General features: G+C 47.4%; 2 protein-coding genes across 2 annotated transcripts in view; one reads left to right on the forward strand and one right to left on the reverse strand.

Moving 5' to 3' along the window:
* Positions 1 to 15,789, forward strand: part of LOC140454472 (spectrin beta chain, non-erythrocytic 1-like) — a 274,811-nt gene that overhangs the window by 42,070 nt on the left and 216,952 nt on the right. The window lies entirely within an intron of this gene.
* The window catches only part of LOC140454473 (nesprin-2-like), a 38,763-nt gene that overhangs the window by 20,351 nt on the left and 2,623 nt on the right, over positions 1 to 15,789 (reverse strand). The window contains exons 2-7 of the mRNA XM_072549241.1: positions 13,898 to 14,073; positions 12,027 to 12,177; positions 9,662 to 9,844; positions 5,870 to 6,007; positions 3,971 to 4,165; positions 2,904 to 3,147 (exon numbers count right to left, since the gene is read on the reverse strand). Of these exons, the coding sequence (XP_072405342.1) occupies positions 2,904 to 3,147; positions 3,971 to 4,165; positions 5,870 to 6,007; positions 9,662 to 9,844; positions 12,027 to 12,177; positions 13,898 to 14,055 (1,069 nt within the window). The 5' untranslated portion in view covers positions 14,056 to 14,073. The remainder of the gene's footprint in view (positions 1 to 2,903; positions 3,148 to 3,970; positions 4,166 to 5,869; positions 6,008 to 9,661; positions 9,845 to 12,026; positions 12,178 to 13,897; positions 14,074 to 15,789) is intronic.

Below are 15,789 nucleotides of genomic sequence, written 5' to 3' on the forward strand. Positions count from 1 at the left end.
TTGTGGAATTGCCTCGCCTTTATCACTTGCTGCTGGTGCTGTTTGGCGTGCAAGTAGTCCCGTTTGTCAGCTTCACCAGGTTGACGCCCCTTTTTGAGGTCTGCTTGTGGTGCTGCTCTGGGCATGCCCTCTTCAGTCTTTATTGAGGTTTGTAAAATCATAAAGGGGCATAGATAAGGTGAATAGCCAAGGTCATTTCCCCAGGGTAAAGGGGGACCTGAGGGGGCAACATTTTCTTCAAAGGGTGGTGTGTATGGAATGAGCTGCCAGAGGAAGTGGTGGAGGCTGGTACAATTACAACATTTAAAAGGCATCTGGACAGGTTCATGGATAGGAAAGGTCTAGAGGGGTATGTGCCAAATATAGACAAATGGGATGAGTTCAGTCTAGGAAATCTGGTCGGCATTGATGAGTTGGGCTGAAGGGCCTGTTTCCATGATGTATACTCTACAACCTAACGACTATTAATTGAATCAGAGTTGATCCTGTGGCTAGTACAGGTATTACTTCCAATAACACAGAATGGGGGGCTTTAACATTCACCAGAGAAGGCAGATAAGGTCTTGTTCCGATGCTTCATGTAAAAGATGTTACCTCTGACAGTGTAGCACTCCCTCAGTATAGCACTGGGATGTATCCTCAAAACTCAGGGATGAAGTTCAAACTCCTGACTCACAATAAAAGAGAGAGCAGCTTGTGGAGCACTGGCTGACAGTCTGGATATATCCATTTACTGCAGACGAGTGCAAAAACCTCCTCCCCAGCTTCCAGACAGCACTTGTCCACCAACCAACATCTTCAGTCTTAACTTGGGATGTGGGTGTTACTGAATCTCCAATTGCCCTCAAACAGGGTGGCTTTGCTTGCTCATTTCAGAGAGTAGTTAAGATTTGCCCACATTGCTATGGCAGGATTTGAACTCTCATCTCCATCTGGGTTAGCCAGAGTTTCTGGATTATTCAGCCAGACATAACCTTTAGGCCGCCATTTCCTACTATCCCTTAATTGTTCACTAGACGCTGTCTGACGTCTTGCTGCGTGCAAACTGGATGCCACATTTCATGAGCTTTGGGCTATCTGGGCTCACTTTAAAAAATAAGGGGACAGAAATGAGGAAACTTTTTTTTTAAATCTCAGAGGGTCTTCAGAATTCCCTTCCTCTCAAAATAGCAGATGCAGAATCTAAGTATTATTGCAGCAGAGGTAGATAAATTCTTGATGACCAAGGAAATGAAAGATTATCAGGGGACATGCAGGAATGTATCACTGAAGTTGAATGGGGCGGCATAGTGGCTTAGTGGTTAGCACTACTGCCTCACGGCACCAGGGTCCCAGATTCAATCCAGCCGCAGGCGACTGTATGTGGAATTTGCACATTCTCCCAGTGTCTGCATGTGTTTCCTCCGGGTGCTCTGGTTTCCTCCCACAGTCCAAAGATGTGCAGGTTAGGTGAATTGGCCATGCTAAATTGCCCATAGTGTTCAGGGATGTGTAGGTTATACAGTCATAGAGATGTATAGCATGGAAACAGATATCCATGCCTACCAGATATCCCAAATTAATCTAGTCCCATTTGCCAGCATTTGGCCCATATCCTTCTAAACCCTTCCTATTCATATACCCATCCAGATACCTTTTAACTGTTGCAATTATATCAGCCTCCACCACTTCCTCTGGCAGTTCATTCCATACACGCACCACCCCCTGTGAGAAAAAGTTGTCCCTTAGGTCTCTTTTAAATCTTTCCCCTCTCACTCTAAATCTACGCCCTCTAGTTCTGCACTCCCCCACCTCTGGGAAAAGACTTTGTCTATTTATCCTATCCATGCCCCTCAATTTTGTAAACCTCTACAAGGTCACCCCTCAACCTCTGATGCTCTGTGGAAAACAGCCCCAGCCTGTTCAGCCTCTCCCCATAGCTCAAACCCTCCAACCCTGGCAACATCCTTGTAAATCTTTTCTGAACCCTTTCAAGTTTCACAACATCTTTCTTATAGCAGGGAGACCAGAATTGCACACAATATTCCAACAGTGGCCTAACCAATGTCCTGTATAGCCGCAATATGACCTCCCAACCCCCAAACTCAACGCTCTGACCAATAAAGGAAACGCTTTCTTCACTATCCTATCGATCTGTGACTCTACTTTCGAGGAACTATGAACTTGCACTCCAAGGTCTCTTTGTTTAGCAACACTCCCTTCGGGGCATTACTAGGGATAAATTCAGAGTAATAGGGTATGGGAATGGGTCTGGATGGATTGCACTTCGGAGGGTCAGTGTGGACTTGTTGGGCCGAAGGGCCTGTTTTTACACTGTAGGGATTCTACGAAATTCCAGGCAAGTTAAAATCAGATCAGTCATAATGTTATCAAATGGAAAAGTGGGTCCAGAAGGCCAAGTGTTCATAAGGATGTGAAAGATATAGGTTTCATTGACATCACTGGGAGGTTTCTGCTAATCAAAACACTACCCTAATGCCACAAGGACCTGTGACACATGTACAGAGGAACCTCGACTATCTGAATGACATGAGCGAGGAGTATTTTGTTTGGATAATCAAATGCCGGATAACACAGTTTAGCCAAGCATTGGGACTTTGCGATCTTGTTTGGATATTTTGAAATTTGGAAAATCTGAAATTGGGATAATCGAGGTTCCTCTGTACACCTCTTCCTCAGCCCTCTTAAGACTCTCTTGGTCTCTTGGCCAAGTGGTATTATCACTAGACGAAGAGGGTCCTCTTATAGTGCAATGCTAGTACCCCTATCCTGGAACCAGGAGGCCCAGGTTCAATTCCCACCTGCTCCAGAGGTGTGTAATGGAGTCGCTGAACAGGTTGCTTAGAAAAATTGGTTAAATTTAAAGAAAATGAAGACACTCTCCAGTGAGGGCGATCACATACCAAGCACAGAGCTACAAAAGGAAACACTGCCCTCCAGTGTCCACGAGTCTCCAACATCTACAGACGAATCCCATTCCAGAGCTAAGGAGTCCATGCTGCTCGGGTTCAAATTGCCACCAGGAACCCCCTCTGGCAGTAGATGCTGCCACAATGGCCACCCGTGTTGTCTGCCCTTGAGGATTCTGTCACCGCAGCTCTCAGACTCACGGCCCTCTCTATGGAGGGATTCCCATCTGTCAGACATCTGGAATACGGAGAAGGGACAGATCAGTTTGTGGAAAGCAGCCCAGAAACAAAACCTTCACCATGCATTTACGTAGTGCCCACGCCAGACTAAAGCAACCCTTCACGAAACAAAAATGGTCTGTCCCATGTCCACCCTGGTCTTTGACCTCTTTCTCCTCCACTGTCCCTAATGAAGATAGGTGTAATGGACATCATCTCATCCTTTAATAGGGCACCTCACTGCCTTCCAGACTCAGCATCAAGTGGGGAGACTGTGGTGTCGTGATAAGGTTACTGGATGAGTAACCCAAGGACAAGGGTTCAAATCCCACCAAGGCAGTTAGTGGAATTTAAATGTGATTAATACATCAGGAATTAAAAGCTAGTCTTGTTTAACGGTCACCTGAAATTCAATGATTGTCATTGAAAACCCACTGATTCATTCATGTCCTTCAGGGAGGGAAATCGGCCATCCTTAACCTGGCCTGGCCTACATGTGCTTCCAAATCCACAGCGAATCTCAACTGCCATGTCAATGTGTGTGTCTTTAAGACAGAGGTAGATAGGTTCTTGATTAGTCAGGAGATCATAGGTTACATGGAGAAGGTATGAAAATGGAGTTGAGAAACACATCCGGCATGAGTGAGTACCAGAGCAGACTCAAATGGGTAGAATGGCCTAATTCTGCTTCTATAGTTTATGGTCTTAGAAATGGCCCTTGGGTACATGCAAGGACAATTCGGGAAGGGGAACAAACGTGGCCTTGTCAGTGATGCCCCACGAACGAATGTTTGGGATTGACGACCCGTCAGGTTACAGCTCCAGTAGATGCCAGGCCTCACCTGGTTCATGCTGTGGCATCTCCTGCGAAGACGATCCATTTGTCCAAACACTTCCTGCTGGAACTGGAGGAGATCCTGAACCTCTGTTTCGATTGTTACCCCGTCCTGGGGCTCACTTTTCTGGAGCAGGGCTCCTGCCGACCTCAGCAGGGCATCGGTCCCCTCAGTGACACTGCCAATCACCTGCTGCAACACCTGGCATGGGGTAAGAGGGCAAAGGAGGTAAATGTGGAACTGGTTATAACACCCGTCCCCCTGCCCAGGACACACAGTCAATCTCTTTCCCACAGAAATGGAAGTTACTTCCTGTACCGTCGTTCCAAACTCTCAGCATCATCCACAAGGAAGCACCGAGTGTGGAATTCTGCGAGGGGACAGGGATAAGAGCTTCAGGGTTTTGAGCATCAGCTGTGTCCCAGTAGACAATACTCAACCCCGAGCCACAAGGTACTATCCCAGTACGGGGCTCAAACACAGACACTCCCAGGGCAGCACTGAGGGGTATCTGCACTATCAAGAGATACCGTCATTCAATGTGACCCCCCTCCCACACCACCACCAAACCAACCACTTCCAATAGGGGTGTTCCGGTGGGTGTAAAAGAAGATCTCACCGCACTTAGAAGTAGAGTGGTAGAGTGGCAAGCTTTGTTTAATTTCTGGGCCAACATTGATCCCTCAATTGTAATCAGAGAGCATGTTTGGAGGTCTTTATTGTTGTTAAGTGAGAATACCTGACCCCTTGCCCTGGCAATGCTTCCCTCAGCTCCCTTTTGGAAGGGGAGAGGGAACTTGCTCAGTTTTTGATTGACCAGGTCGGCACGGTGGCTCAGTGGTTAGCACTGCTGCCTCACAGCGCCAGGGCAATTCCCGCCTCAGGCGACTGACTGTGTGGAGTTTGCACATTCTCCCCGTGTCTGCGTGGGTTTGCTCCGGGTGCTCCGGTTTCCTCCCACAGTCCAAAGATGTGCAGGGCAGGTGAATTGGCCATGCTAAATTGCCCCGAAAGTGTTAGGTAAAGGGATAAATGTAGGGTTGCTCTTTTGAGGGTCGGTGTGGACTTGTTGGGCCGAAGGGCCTTTTCCACACTGTAGGGAATCTAATCTAATCCATTCATTCTAGAAGCTCATGGGGTTACATTAGGGGCTTCTAGTCTTCAGACAGGACATTTCTGTGTTGGAGAATCATTGCTCTATGGAACTCTCTTCCTCAGAGAGCAGTGAAGATTCAAGACTCAGGACTCAACAGAGTTTAGGATTAGTGGTGCTGGAAGAGCACAGCAGTTCAGGCAGCATCTGCAGTCATTGTTTTTACCTACTCAATAGAGTTTAGAAGAACGAGAGGGGATATAATCATAGAATCTCTCCAGTGTGAAAGCAGGTCATTCAGCCCATCGAGTCCACACGGACCCCTCAAAAAAGCATCCTATCTAGACCTAATCTACTGAAAACCAGCATTTCCCATTGCCAATCAACCACACCAACACACCCCCAGACACTATGGGCAGCTAATGACCACCTAACCTGCACATTTTTGGACAGCGGGAGAAAACCCACGCAGACACGGGGAGAATGTGCAAACTCCACACAGGCTGGAATCAAATCCAAGTCCCTGGTGCTGTGAGGCAGCAGTACCATCCACTGAGACACTGTGCCGCCCGTAATGGAGGTAGACAAGATGCCAAAAGGGATGGATACGAAGGGGAGGTTCCCCTTTGTGGGGAAATCTTGATTAAGAGGTTATAGTTTTAGGATAAGAGCTGGCAGAGTTAACATCAGAGAGAAGGAATTACTTTTCACAAAGCATCGTGAATCTGTGGAATCTCTTTTCCCTCAGTGTAAACACTTGCTTCAGACAGACACAAACCCCTCCCACCATCATCGGCCCGCACACCCGGTACCTGAAGCGAGTCGAGCTTTTCTGCTGCCCCTTCCCGGGAGAAATATTCCAGCTCGGAGCGTCGGACGTCCAACTGCATGAGCCACAACCACAGGTTCTCCCTCTCGGTCTCAAACTCTTCCCTCTGGGTTACAAAATACTGACAAGACACAGCCACTCATCAGGCCCCGATTGAAGAGGAGTGAACACTACAGACACAAACTGATACCCTTCTTTCCTTTCCTTCCCTTCCTCCCTTCTCGGGCACTCCCTCAGGGTGGACGGGTACCTGATGAGGAGAGGGTAACCCACCGACTCTGCCACCTGGGTTTCGGTGGTCTGTGTGTTCTCTGGCACTTGCCTTTGTATGTGGACAGCCAGGGTCACCATGTCGACAGGGACCTTTGATCTCTCCATGGATGCTCTGAGAACATCCCCAAAAGAATTCTGCTATCAACCTGGGAATGCCTTGCTGGGAGCGAGCTCAGGGTTAGAGTGATTGCTTAGGGAGTCTATTGTCAGGCAGATTGGTCACCCAATGACAGTGCTCTCAAGGCCTTCCTAACACCCACACAAATGGTAAAACACAGGGGAATCATTAAGTTGCCAGAGCACTTATGAAAACCAGTTGGCACAGCAAGTACACAATCACTCTCTAAGAACAAGTTTGAATTTAGGATTTGTAAGTTGCATTTAGGATTTGAATTTTGTCATCCCTTTAAAAGGAACCACTGCGTTTTAATTTAATACAATTAAAATGGTACAAAAAGAGACCATCAGGAGTGCATCATCAGTCCCAATAACCACATTTTCATTTAAATTTAGAGATGTCCTTTTAGAGATTTTCCATTAATTACAGTGTCCCTTTGGTTTAATTGGGGGTAATTCCTTTACTCGATCTGTCAGGATAGTACAGAGAACTGGCTAGGGCACTGACGTACAGCTGAGTTGGAAGTATCACTCAGTCGTGATCTTATTGAATGGCAGAGTAGACTTGATGGGCTGCATAGCCTGCTTCTGCTCCTATGTCTTACGGTTGATAGCTGACAAGGTCAGTAATAAAACGATGCGAGTTGAAACAAGGCAGAAGCTTGGCCAGTTACAGACCATGCTGCCCATTCCTAGGTCCCATTCTAGAGTAAACCACGGAAACTACAGTTGACACTTGGGAGAACGTCCCAGAGGACCCCAGGGACGGGAGGCTGCAGTAACGAGGTGGGGGAGCAACAAGAGACACTGAAGCTGAGAATGTAAGCAAAGCTGTGACGAAGGCTTTTGACAGAATGTTCCTTTCTCTTTTTTCCTGGACCTTGCTGACAAGGCCAGCATTTCTTATCCATCCCTAATTGTGCCTGAATTGGAGTGGCTTGCTCGACCATTCCAGAGGGCAGTTAAAGACTTAGCCACTTCACTATGGGTCTGTAGTCATGTGTAGACCAGATCGGGTAAGGATGGCAGAGTTCCCTCCTCAAAAGGGCATTAGCAAACCAGATGGGTTTTCCTGACAATTGTTGATAGGTGATCAGAGCCACCATCACTGAGACTAATACAGCTTTACACACAGAATTTAATATTTACCGGATGCCATGGTGGGATTTGAACCTGGATCCCCTGAGCATCAGCCTAAGCCTCCAGGTTACAATCCAGCAACATTAACACCTGGTCATCGACTCTCTCCAAGCCTTTCCTATTCTGCCCTATAATGGGAGATCTCAGGGCTTTGGGATTCTTTTCAGATTTATCCCTGTGCAGGGATAAGACAGACAGGAACGAATGGCCACTTCCCTTGGTGGGGGAGGGGTGCTGATTTGAAAGTGAGGACACGCGTTGAGCAATTGCTGAGAACCGCACGAAGTATAAGTGAGCAGGAAAATGTCACCCAGAGCAGAACTGAGACTCTCACGTGGACCAAAGTCAGAAATACCAAGCAACATAGAAAAAGCCACACAACACGTACTGTTGGAGCATTGACACCAGGGGAAGTGTGCCACTGGGGACACGGATTAAAAAGAACTCAATTTCTATAGCTCCTTTCACTGCCTCGGCCAGACCACTCAAAAACATTCTTAAGCAGTTTCGGTAAGTGTTCCGTGAAAATTACCCAGAGTAAGATAGCGAGGTTGACTGCCTGGTTTAAAACAGAAAGATTTATTCACAAAATTACACAATGAAACACAAAGAACAGAATAAAGAACCCCTACAGAACTCAACCTATCCAACTAGACTTAATAATGCTGTTCCTAATACTGTATACACAACAGTTTCAATAACCAAACTCCCTTTAAAAAGCCAGTATAAATGGAACACATGCTTACAGGTTGAAGTTGGGGGGGGGGTTGTGGAGGGAGGGATGGATGGATGGAGGGAGGGGAGGGAGGGAAGAGGGGGCAGAGGGAAAGTTTCCATATAACTCTCTGTTGAACTTCCAGCCAGCTCAAGACTAAATTAAACTGCTCAGCTAGAGAGCTAACCACTGCCCTTTCTTGAGACAGGTCACTTCTAACACATGACCACTTTGGCCTGAAGTCTCATCTGTTTACATATAAACAAAAGGCCTCAAAATCCTTTTCATCTCCGTACCAAACCAGACTGATTGGAGCCCGGCCCAGTTTATTACTCCCCTCTGGGGAAAAAAAAATCTAGGACAGAATCTCCTTGAGGCATGGAAACCTTTAGAAAGCAAAGGGGACTTGCTTTGTGACACTTGGAAAGCATTTCATGGAATTTCCAGTCAATGAAGTGGTATTAAAGTCTCACCACCCATGCAGAGAGAGTGCCTGTGCTGTTGGGTTGGGTTCTGGGCTCAGCCTGACCTTGCTGCCCCTTTATTGATGTGCTCCCTGACAAAGGAGCAGTGCTCCGAAAGCTTATATTTCCAAATAGACCCATTGGACTATAACCTGGCGTGGGGTGATTTTTAAACTTTGTCCACCCCAGTCCAACACTGGCACCTCCACATCTTTGTTGACGTGGGCCAGGCTGCTCCAAACTCAGGGCTTGTTTCCTGTCCTGTGAGAGGGGGCTTACTGACTCCATCCCAGTCTCCATGTGCTGCCTGTAGCTCTCGGTTTGGTCTATAGCTACCATTGTCTGACAAACTCTTATTGACGTACAGAATGCTGATCTCAGTAATGGAGCTTTCCAGTACAGGTGACTCCATCCTCCCTGACTATTGGTGTCAGTATTCCCTCTGTTATTAACTCCGTGTCCCCCTCTGAGCCACACGTCATTCCTAACTTGGAAGTATATCGCTGTTCCTTCTACTCCCTCACTAACAGAATGATGGGTCAACCTACAGCTCATGGACTGCAACGATTCAAGGAGGCAGCTCACCACCACCTTCAAGGGGCAATTAGAGTTGGGCAATAAATGCTGGTCCAACCAGCAATGCCCACATCTCATACAGTGATGATCATAGCATAGGAACGTAATAGTGCAGAAGGCCACTGCACCTATATCAGCTTTACTGTCTCCTGCCATTGCCCCCACATTCCCAAACACAAACCATCAAAACCAACAACCTCTTGAATGTTTTGATTGAACTTGCCTCCCCCACATTTCCAGGGAACGCATTCCAGTCCATTCTAACTATGTGCTTTGTCAGAAAGTATTTTTTCTCACATCACCTTTGCTTCATTTGTACACCATTTTAAACTACACCCCTGACACTCTTGTTTCTTTCACAAGTCCCCATCAACTCTGTCCAGTCCACTCAGGATTTTGAAAACCTCCGATTTCCTGACTATTCTCTCCAGGGACAGTGGATGGCAGCTGCCAAACACCTCTCAGGGTTCAACAGGGAGTGGTCAATTACCTTTAGCCTTTTGCAGATGATGCCAACTCTTCTCTGGAGGTTGTCCCACCTCTGGTTCCCATCATGCACCATTCCTTTCAGCTTGCCGGCCAATCTGATGCCCTGTTCCCTGGCCAGCTGCCTGTAGCGTCTGTTTATCGACTCAAGTTGGATCACGTGTTCTTCTGTCCGTTTCTGGAGACACTATTCCCAACGAGAAAGAAAATCCATAGTTAGTTTTAAGGCCTGGGCCCTTTCTCTGGCCTTGTGGCATTATGGGAGATCAGCTCAGGGAGTAACAGTACCAGAGCACTTCGGTTTCTGATCGCAGTTTAAGAATATTGCTTTCGGATAAACCCTCAAAGTCAAACAAACCCTGGCTGTTTTGAGAATGTGATTCTACGTGAAGCAAAACAACAAAACAATGAAATTGTCATCTGTGCCTGACATTTCTAAATTTTACTTTTTAATAAATCTAAACTCCTAATTTTAAAACCTGTCCTTTTCTCCCCCTCTCTTAAGAATCTCCATTCTGCAAAAGCGCCAGATGCTGGAAATCTGAAATGTGAAAAACAGAAATTGCTGGAGAAACTCAGCAGCTTTTGTGGACAGAGAGAGAGAGAGAGAGAGAAAAACAAAGATTATCTTTCACCATCTCTAGTCCACTTCAAGCACAGACTCAGTTTCTCTCCACCAATTCTGCAATGAGGGGTTATTTGGGAGGCAAGGAGATCAGAGGGGACAGATTCAAAGTGACTGAAAGGTATTTGTTGAGTAAGGAACGCCTGACTGTAGGATATGTTAATGAAACTCTTTTTGACAATACCAGGGATTTTGATTGGTCAGAGGCTTGTAGCAATTTGAAGCTACAATATGTGTCGCGAATAAATAAATTATTACTCCAGCTCTTCCAGTCTGTGGGTAGCAGGCAAAATACACCCAGCAAAATATACTTTGACTCATCTGGAGTGTCCCGATGCGCTGACCTCACGGGAATTACCGGAGAAGTTTAAACTTCCAATTATCAGCAGTTACCCAACGTCTCAACCTTTCCAAAGTCCACAACTCAGGAGTGACAGAGTTGAGTTCCTTTGGAGAGTTGCGTTGACTGGATAATTATTCAGATTCAAACTGGTTCAAACACCTGGTGAACTGTGAAACTAACCCTCTCGATTACTCACTGGAACATCACCTCAGCCTGAACTCCTCCAACCCCCAGGGCCACACTCACCAAACCCTGCATTAAACCGACTGCAACGCCCTTCACCAGCCTGAACCACCATCCAGCTGATCCTGTCAGCCACCACCTGCCTCCCACACTCCCTCAGCCACTTATCTGACCCTCCGCAACCTCTTATCCACTTACTGACCCCCCCCCTTCTGTACCCATTTACTGATTTCCCCTTTACCCACTGACCCACTTGCCAGACCCCCCCCCAGTAACCCCTCACACGCCACCCAAACATCTCACCCACTTACCTCATCCCCCATACCTCCTTCCCAGTTACCTGACTTAATTCTCCACCCAACCAACCTAGATCCCTCACCCCTGCCAACCTGGTCTCTCTTCTCCTCCGCCGCCACCGCGCCCCCCCCCCCCCCCCCACCACACACACAGACGTACACACGTGCCCCTGAGCCCATTAACTCCCATTCCTTACACAGGTACCTTCCCAGTCATTGTGAGGGGGGCCCTGGAACCTTTAATCTGCTTCCTTTGTGGAATACAGCAGCTAAATCAAACAAACAAACAAACAAACCATCCTACACAGAGTCCCACTGACATGGCCCAAGTGGTCTTCTGGACTAGGACCAACCCTGCGCTGGACATCTGGCCCGACACATCCTGGGAAGGTAAGTGGGCAACTTCCGTCAGATCTGGATTGGAAGTTGGGATTGGACCCAGATTGGAAGAGCTGGGTTCTTGATGTCATCCTCTCAGCAGACCCTGGGTAGAGACTAAAGCCACACAGCAAGACGATTGTAGCATACGGACCAATCAAACATGCTCTGACAGGATGATGGTAAGGGCTTATGCCCGAAACGTCGATTCTCCTGCTCCTTGGATGCTGCCTGACCTGCTGTGCTTTTCCAGCAACACATTTTTCAGGTTTGAGGGACAGAATGGCCTCTCCTCAGATTAGTCAAAACAAAAAAAAAATCCTTCCCCTAAAGGTCTTTCTCTTGTGGAAAGGAATTTAAAGTCAGGCATTCCATGCAAAAGAAGTTGGATCAATGGGCCAGGGGTGGAAGGTTCTAGAAGCTTTCGCTGACTGCTTCGGGGTTCTTGCAAGCTAAGGAGAGTTGAGCCCCATCTCGTAGACCCCAGTGGTTTAGGATTGAAGGGTTGACCCACCAGGGCTGGATTCCAGCAGAGTTCACTCACCTCAAACCTCTTCAGCTCCTCCTTCGCCTCGGAATACAGAACCTGTGAAGAGAGGGGCTCCCTGGCCAGGGCTTCCGCCCAGTGCATCCAGTCGTTGAACCGGGAATAGTCATCCAGGAATTCCTGCCACAGCTGCCAGGACTGCTCCATTCTGCGGGAGACGGAAGAGAATTGTTCCAGTGATCCCAATATTCCTGTGGTGGAGATCCAGTTCAAAACACCCTCCCTCCTTGGAATCCTCCCCCACCCCTTTTCCAAGGGAGGCAGGAAATCTAAGGAATGGTCAAATCTTCCTCCCGACCGAAGCAGCCTGTTAACGTGGTGGGCATTTAAATCTCCAAAGGCCATAAATTCCCAGACACTGACGCAGACTCTTAGAAACACAAGTGTCTGGGAGATGCTGCATGTTTCCAAGGCCACTCTGTAACAAATCGACTGACTTGGCATTCTAAGGGACCTGTGGGATCGACCTGGAATCGCCCTGGGTATCACTGGTGACACCCCTGCACTGTTGATCCAGGCTTTTGGATCCTGGATCATCCTTGTGATGATGTCACAGAAATACTCTTCACTGCGCATAAATAGCACCTCAGGGGCGGAGGTAACAGGGACAGAATACCACAGGAAGAGCAGGACAGAAGTCAGAAATCTAGCATAGAGAAGCATGTAAGTGAACTGATTATTTCAGAAATTCTACTACTAGTCTCTTATCAGAAATTGCAGCAGGTCCTTGATCAGCTGGGGGAAGTGGGCTGAGAAATAGAAAATGGAGCTTAATATAGACAAGTGTGAGGTCTTGCATTCTGAAAAGTCAAATCAAGGTAGGAGTTTCATGGTGAATGGTAGGGTCTTAAGGAGTGTAGTGGAACAGAGGGACCTTGGGGTTCAGGTACATGGTTCTCTGAAAATGGAGTCACAGGTAGACAGGGCAGTGAAGGTGGCTTTTGGCACACTGGCCTTCATCAGTCACGGCATTGAGTGTAGAAGTTGGGAAGTTATGTTGCAGTTGTACAGGATGTTGGTGGGGCTGCACTTGGAATATTATATTCAGTTGTGGTCACCTTGCTATCGGAAGGATGTTGTTAAACTGGAAAGTGCGCAGAAGAAACTTTAAGCATGTTGCCAGGACTCAAGGGTCTGAGTTTTGGGAGAGGTTGGATAAACTAGGAGGATTTCTTTAGAGCGTAAGAGACTGAGGGGGGAATCTTATAGAAGTGTGTAAGATTGTAAGAGACATGGATAGGATGAATGGACTCAGTCGTTTTCCCAGAGTTGGGGCATCGAGGGCTAGAGGGCATCAGTTTAAGGTTAGAGGGGAAAGAATAAAAAAGAACCTGAGGGGCAACGTTTTTGTTTTTACACAGAGGGTGGCACGCATATGGAATGGGCTGCCAGCAGAAGTGGTTGAGGTGGGTACATTAACAACATTTAAAAGGCATTTGGACAAAACATGGATAGGAAAGGGTCAGGGTAAAAACAAGGACTGCAGATGCTGGAAACCAGATTCTGGATTAGAGAGGTGCTGGAAAAGTACAGCAGTTCAGGCAGCATCCGAGGAGCAGGAAAATCGACGTTTCGGGCAAAAGCCCTTCATCAGGAATAGGAAAGGTTCAGAAGGATATGGGTCAAGTGCAGGGAAATAGGGTAGGTGTGGATGGACATTTTGATCGGCATGGACCAAGGGGCTGTATGATTCTATGACTAGTGCCAGTCTTTCAACAATGGAACAAACAATTGGACCAGTGCCTGTGGTTTTTTCCCCTCAGGATAGCGAGGCTAGGGCCCCAAGGGTCAAGTGCCATATGCGACAGGAGAGATCTGAGCAGCTGATGCCCCAGAGTCAGAGGGAGACCACTGCCTGCCATACTCACTTGATGCGTCTCTCGAGGGATGGGGCACAGATGTCGCACTGCTGCCCAGCGGGCATTCTCACCAAGGACCGAGCATGGCCTTCCTCAGAGTGTGAGATCCAGTAATCCGATAGGGGGTGGTCAGAAAAACCAGAGGACAGACTCGTGTCTCTGTGCATGTCAAGACTCCACAGGTTCTGGACAAAAAGAGGGAGAGGTATTAGTGACTCAAACAATCCCCCCCACTCTTTCCCCCCCCCCCCCCCTCCCCTACCCCCACCAAATAATAGCCCTCGAAGTTGAACCAGTTACATCTCAAGAACCAGTTGGTTATCCCTAAAACAGAATTAATTCCAAAATGCTTTCTTTAATGTCACTCCAGAGTGTGGAGGAAAACAAAATCCATCAACAAAAACAGTGACAGATCATAGAATCTCCAAAGAGTGGAAGCAGGCCATTCAGCCCCTCGAGCCCACACTGACCCTCTGAAGGACATCCCACCTAGACCTACACCCCACTCTGTCCCTGTAACCCTGCAATTCCTGTGGCTAATACACATTCCTGGACACTACAGGCAATTTAGCATGGCCAATCCAGCTAACCTGCACATCTTTTGGACTGTGTGAGGAAACCAGAGGAAACCCACGCAGACACGGGGAGAATGTGCAAACTCCACATAGACAGTCGCCAGAGGCTGGAATCGAACCAGGGATCCTGGTGCTGTGAGGTAGCAGTGAATAGAGAAGCTGAATATTGAATAGTCTTTCAATGAGGCATTTTACAAACTTCTGGGCTAAACACTGGATTCAACCATTTCAGACCGTGAACTCTATCCCACTTTGACTTTGTTCCTCCCTTTGCTCAGTCCGGTCTTGATTTTCAGTCTTGTCACCTTTCAGAGAGCTGTTTCACATTCTGCCATTAACACCTTATATGCTGGATCGATGCTCTGTCACTTCTCTACAACCATTAATGCTTCCTTTGAGTTTTGTTCCAAGGCATCTTTGTGTCATTTAATTGCTCCCACACTCTAAAATTCAAGGATAGTGACCGAGATCTGGAAAGTGGTACTAGTGCAGATTCAGGAAAACCAGGGGATATCATTGGTTAGGAATGAGAGGTTGTACTTTTAAGGCACCTTCAGACAGACAGTCATCAGACTATGGCATTCTTTTGCCCAGAAGGCAGTAGAGGCTGGGTCTCTCGGTCCATTCGATGCTGACTTGGATAGGTTTTGGATTGACAAGAGAGTCCATGGTTACAGGAGAGCAGACAGGACAATGGAGTTCAAACTTGGCAATTGGATCAGCCAAGATCTTATTGAATGGTGGAGCAGTTCCAAAGGGCTGAATGGCCTACTCCAGTTCCACCATCCTGCATTTCTCTGTATCCTGGACCTTCCCTATTGTATGAATCCATGACTTTTCTACCTCTAATCTGAAATAACTCCACTAAGGCCAGTATCCCCTCCCCCTTTACTTACACACGCGCAACATGACACTGACCCAGTTAGCGCACAGCCTGGTCTCAAGGTGAACAGAACCCCTGACATTCCTGTTTATCTCTGTCAGCCAGGACTCCCTGATTGGACCAGGTTAACAGCCCCAATCAGGGAACCCATTCTGAGGTCCACCTAGCTGACATCATTCCAATCACTGCGTCTTCAGTTGTGAAGTTAATCTGTGAGATAGAGCATTAACTCGTTTTCTCTCCCTCACAGATGATGTCGGATCTGCTGAGTTTCTTTAGTGCTTTTATCATTTTGAATAAAGGGATTCAGACTGGGGTAAAACCAACACATACAAAGTGCTGGAGAAACTCAGCAGGTTTGGCAGCATCGGTAGAGGGAGAAATATAGTTATTGTCCCCGAGTCCAGTGACCCTTCTTCAGACAAGGCTTGGACAGATTAGGC

Source organism: Chiloscyllium punctatum, chromosome 29, assembly GCF_047496795.1.
Source record: "Chiloscyllium punctatum isolate Juve2018m chromosome 29, sChiPun1.3, whole genome shotgun sequence".
Lineage (NCBI taxonomy): Eukaryota > Metazoa > Chordata > Chondrichthyes > Orectolobiformes > Hemiscylliidae > Chiloscyllium > Chiloscyllium punctatum.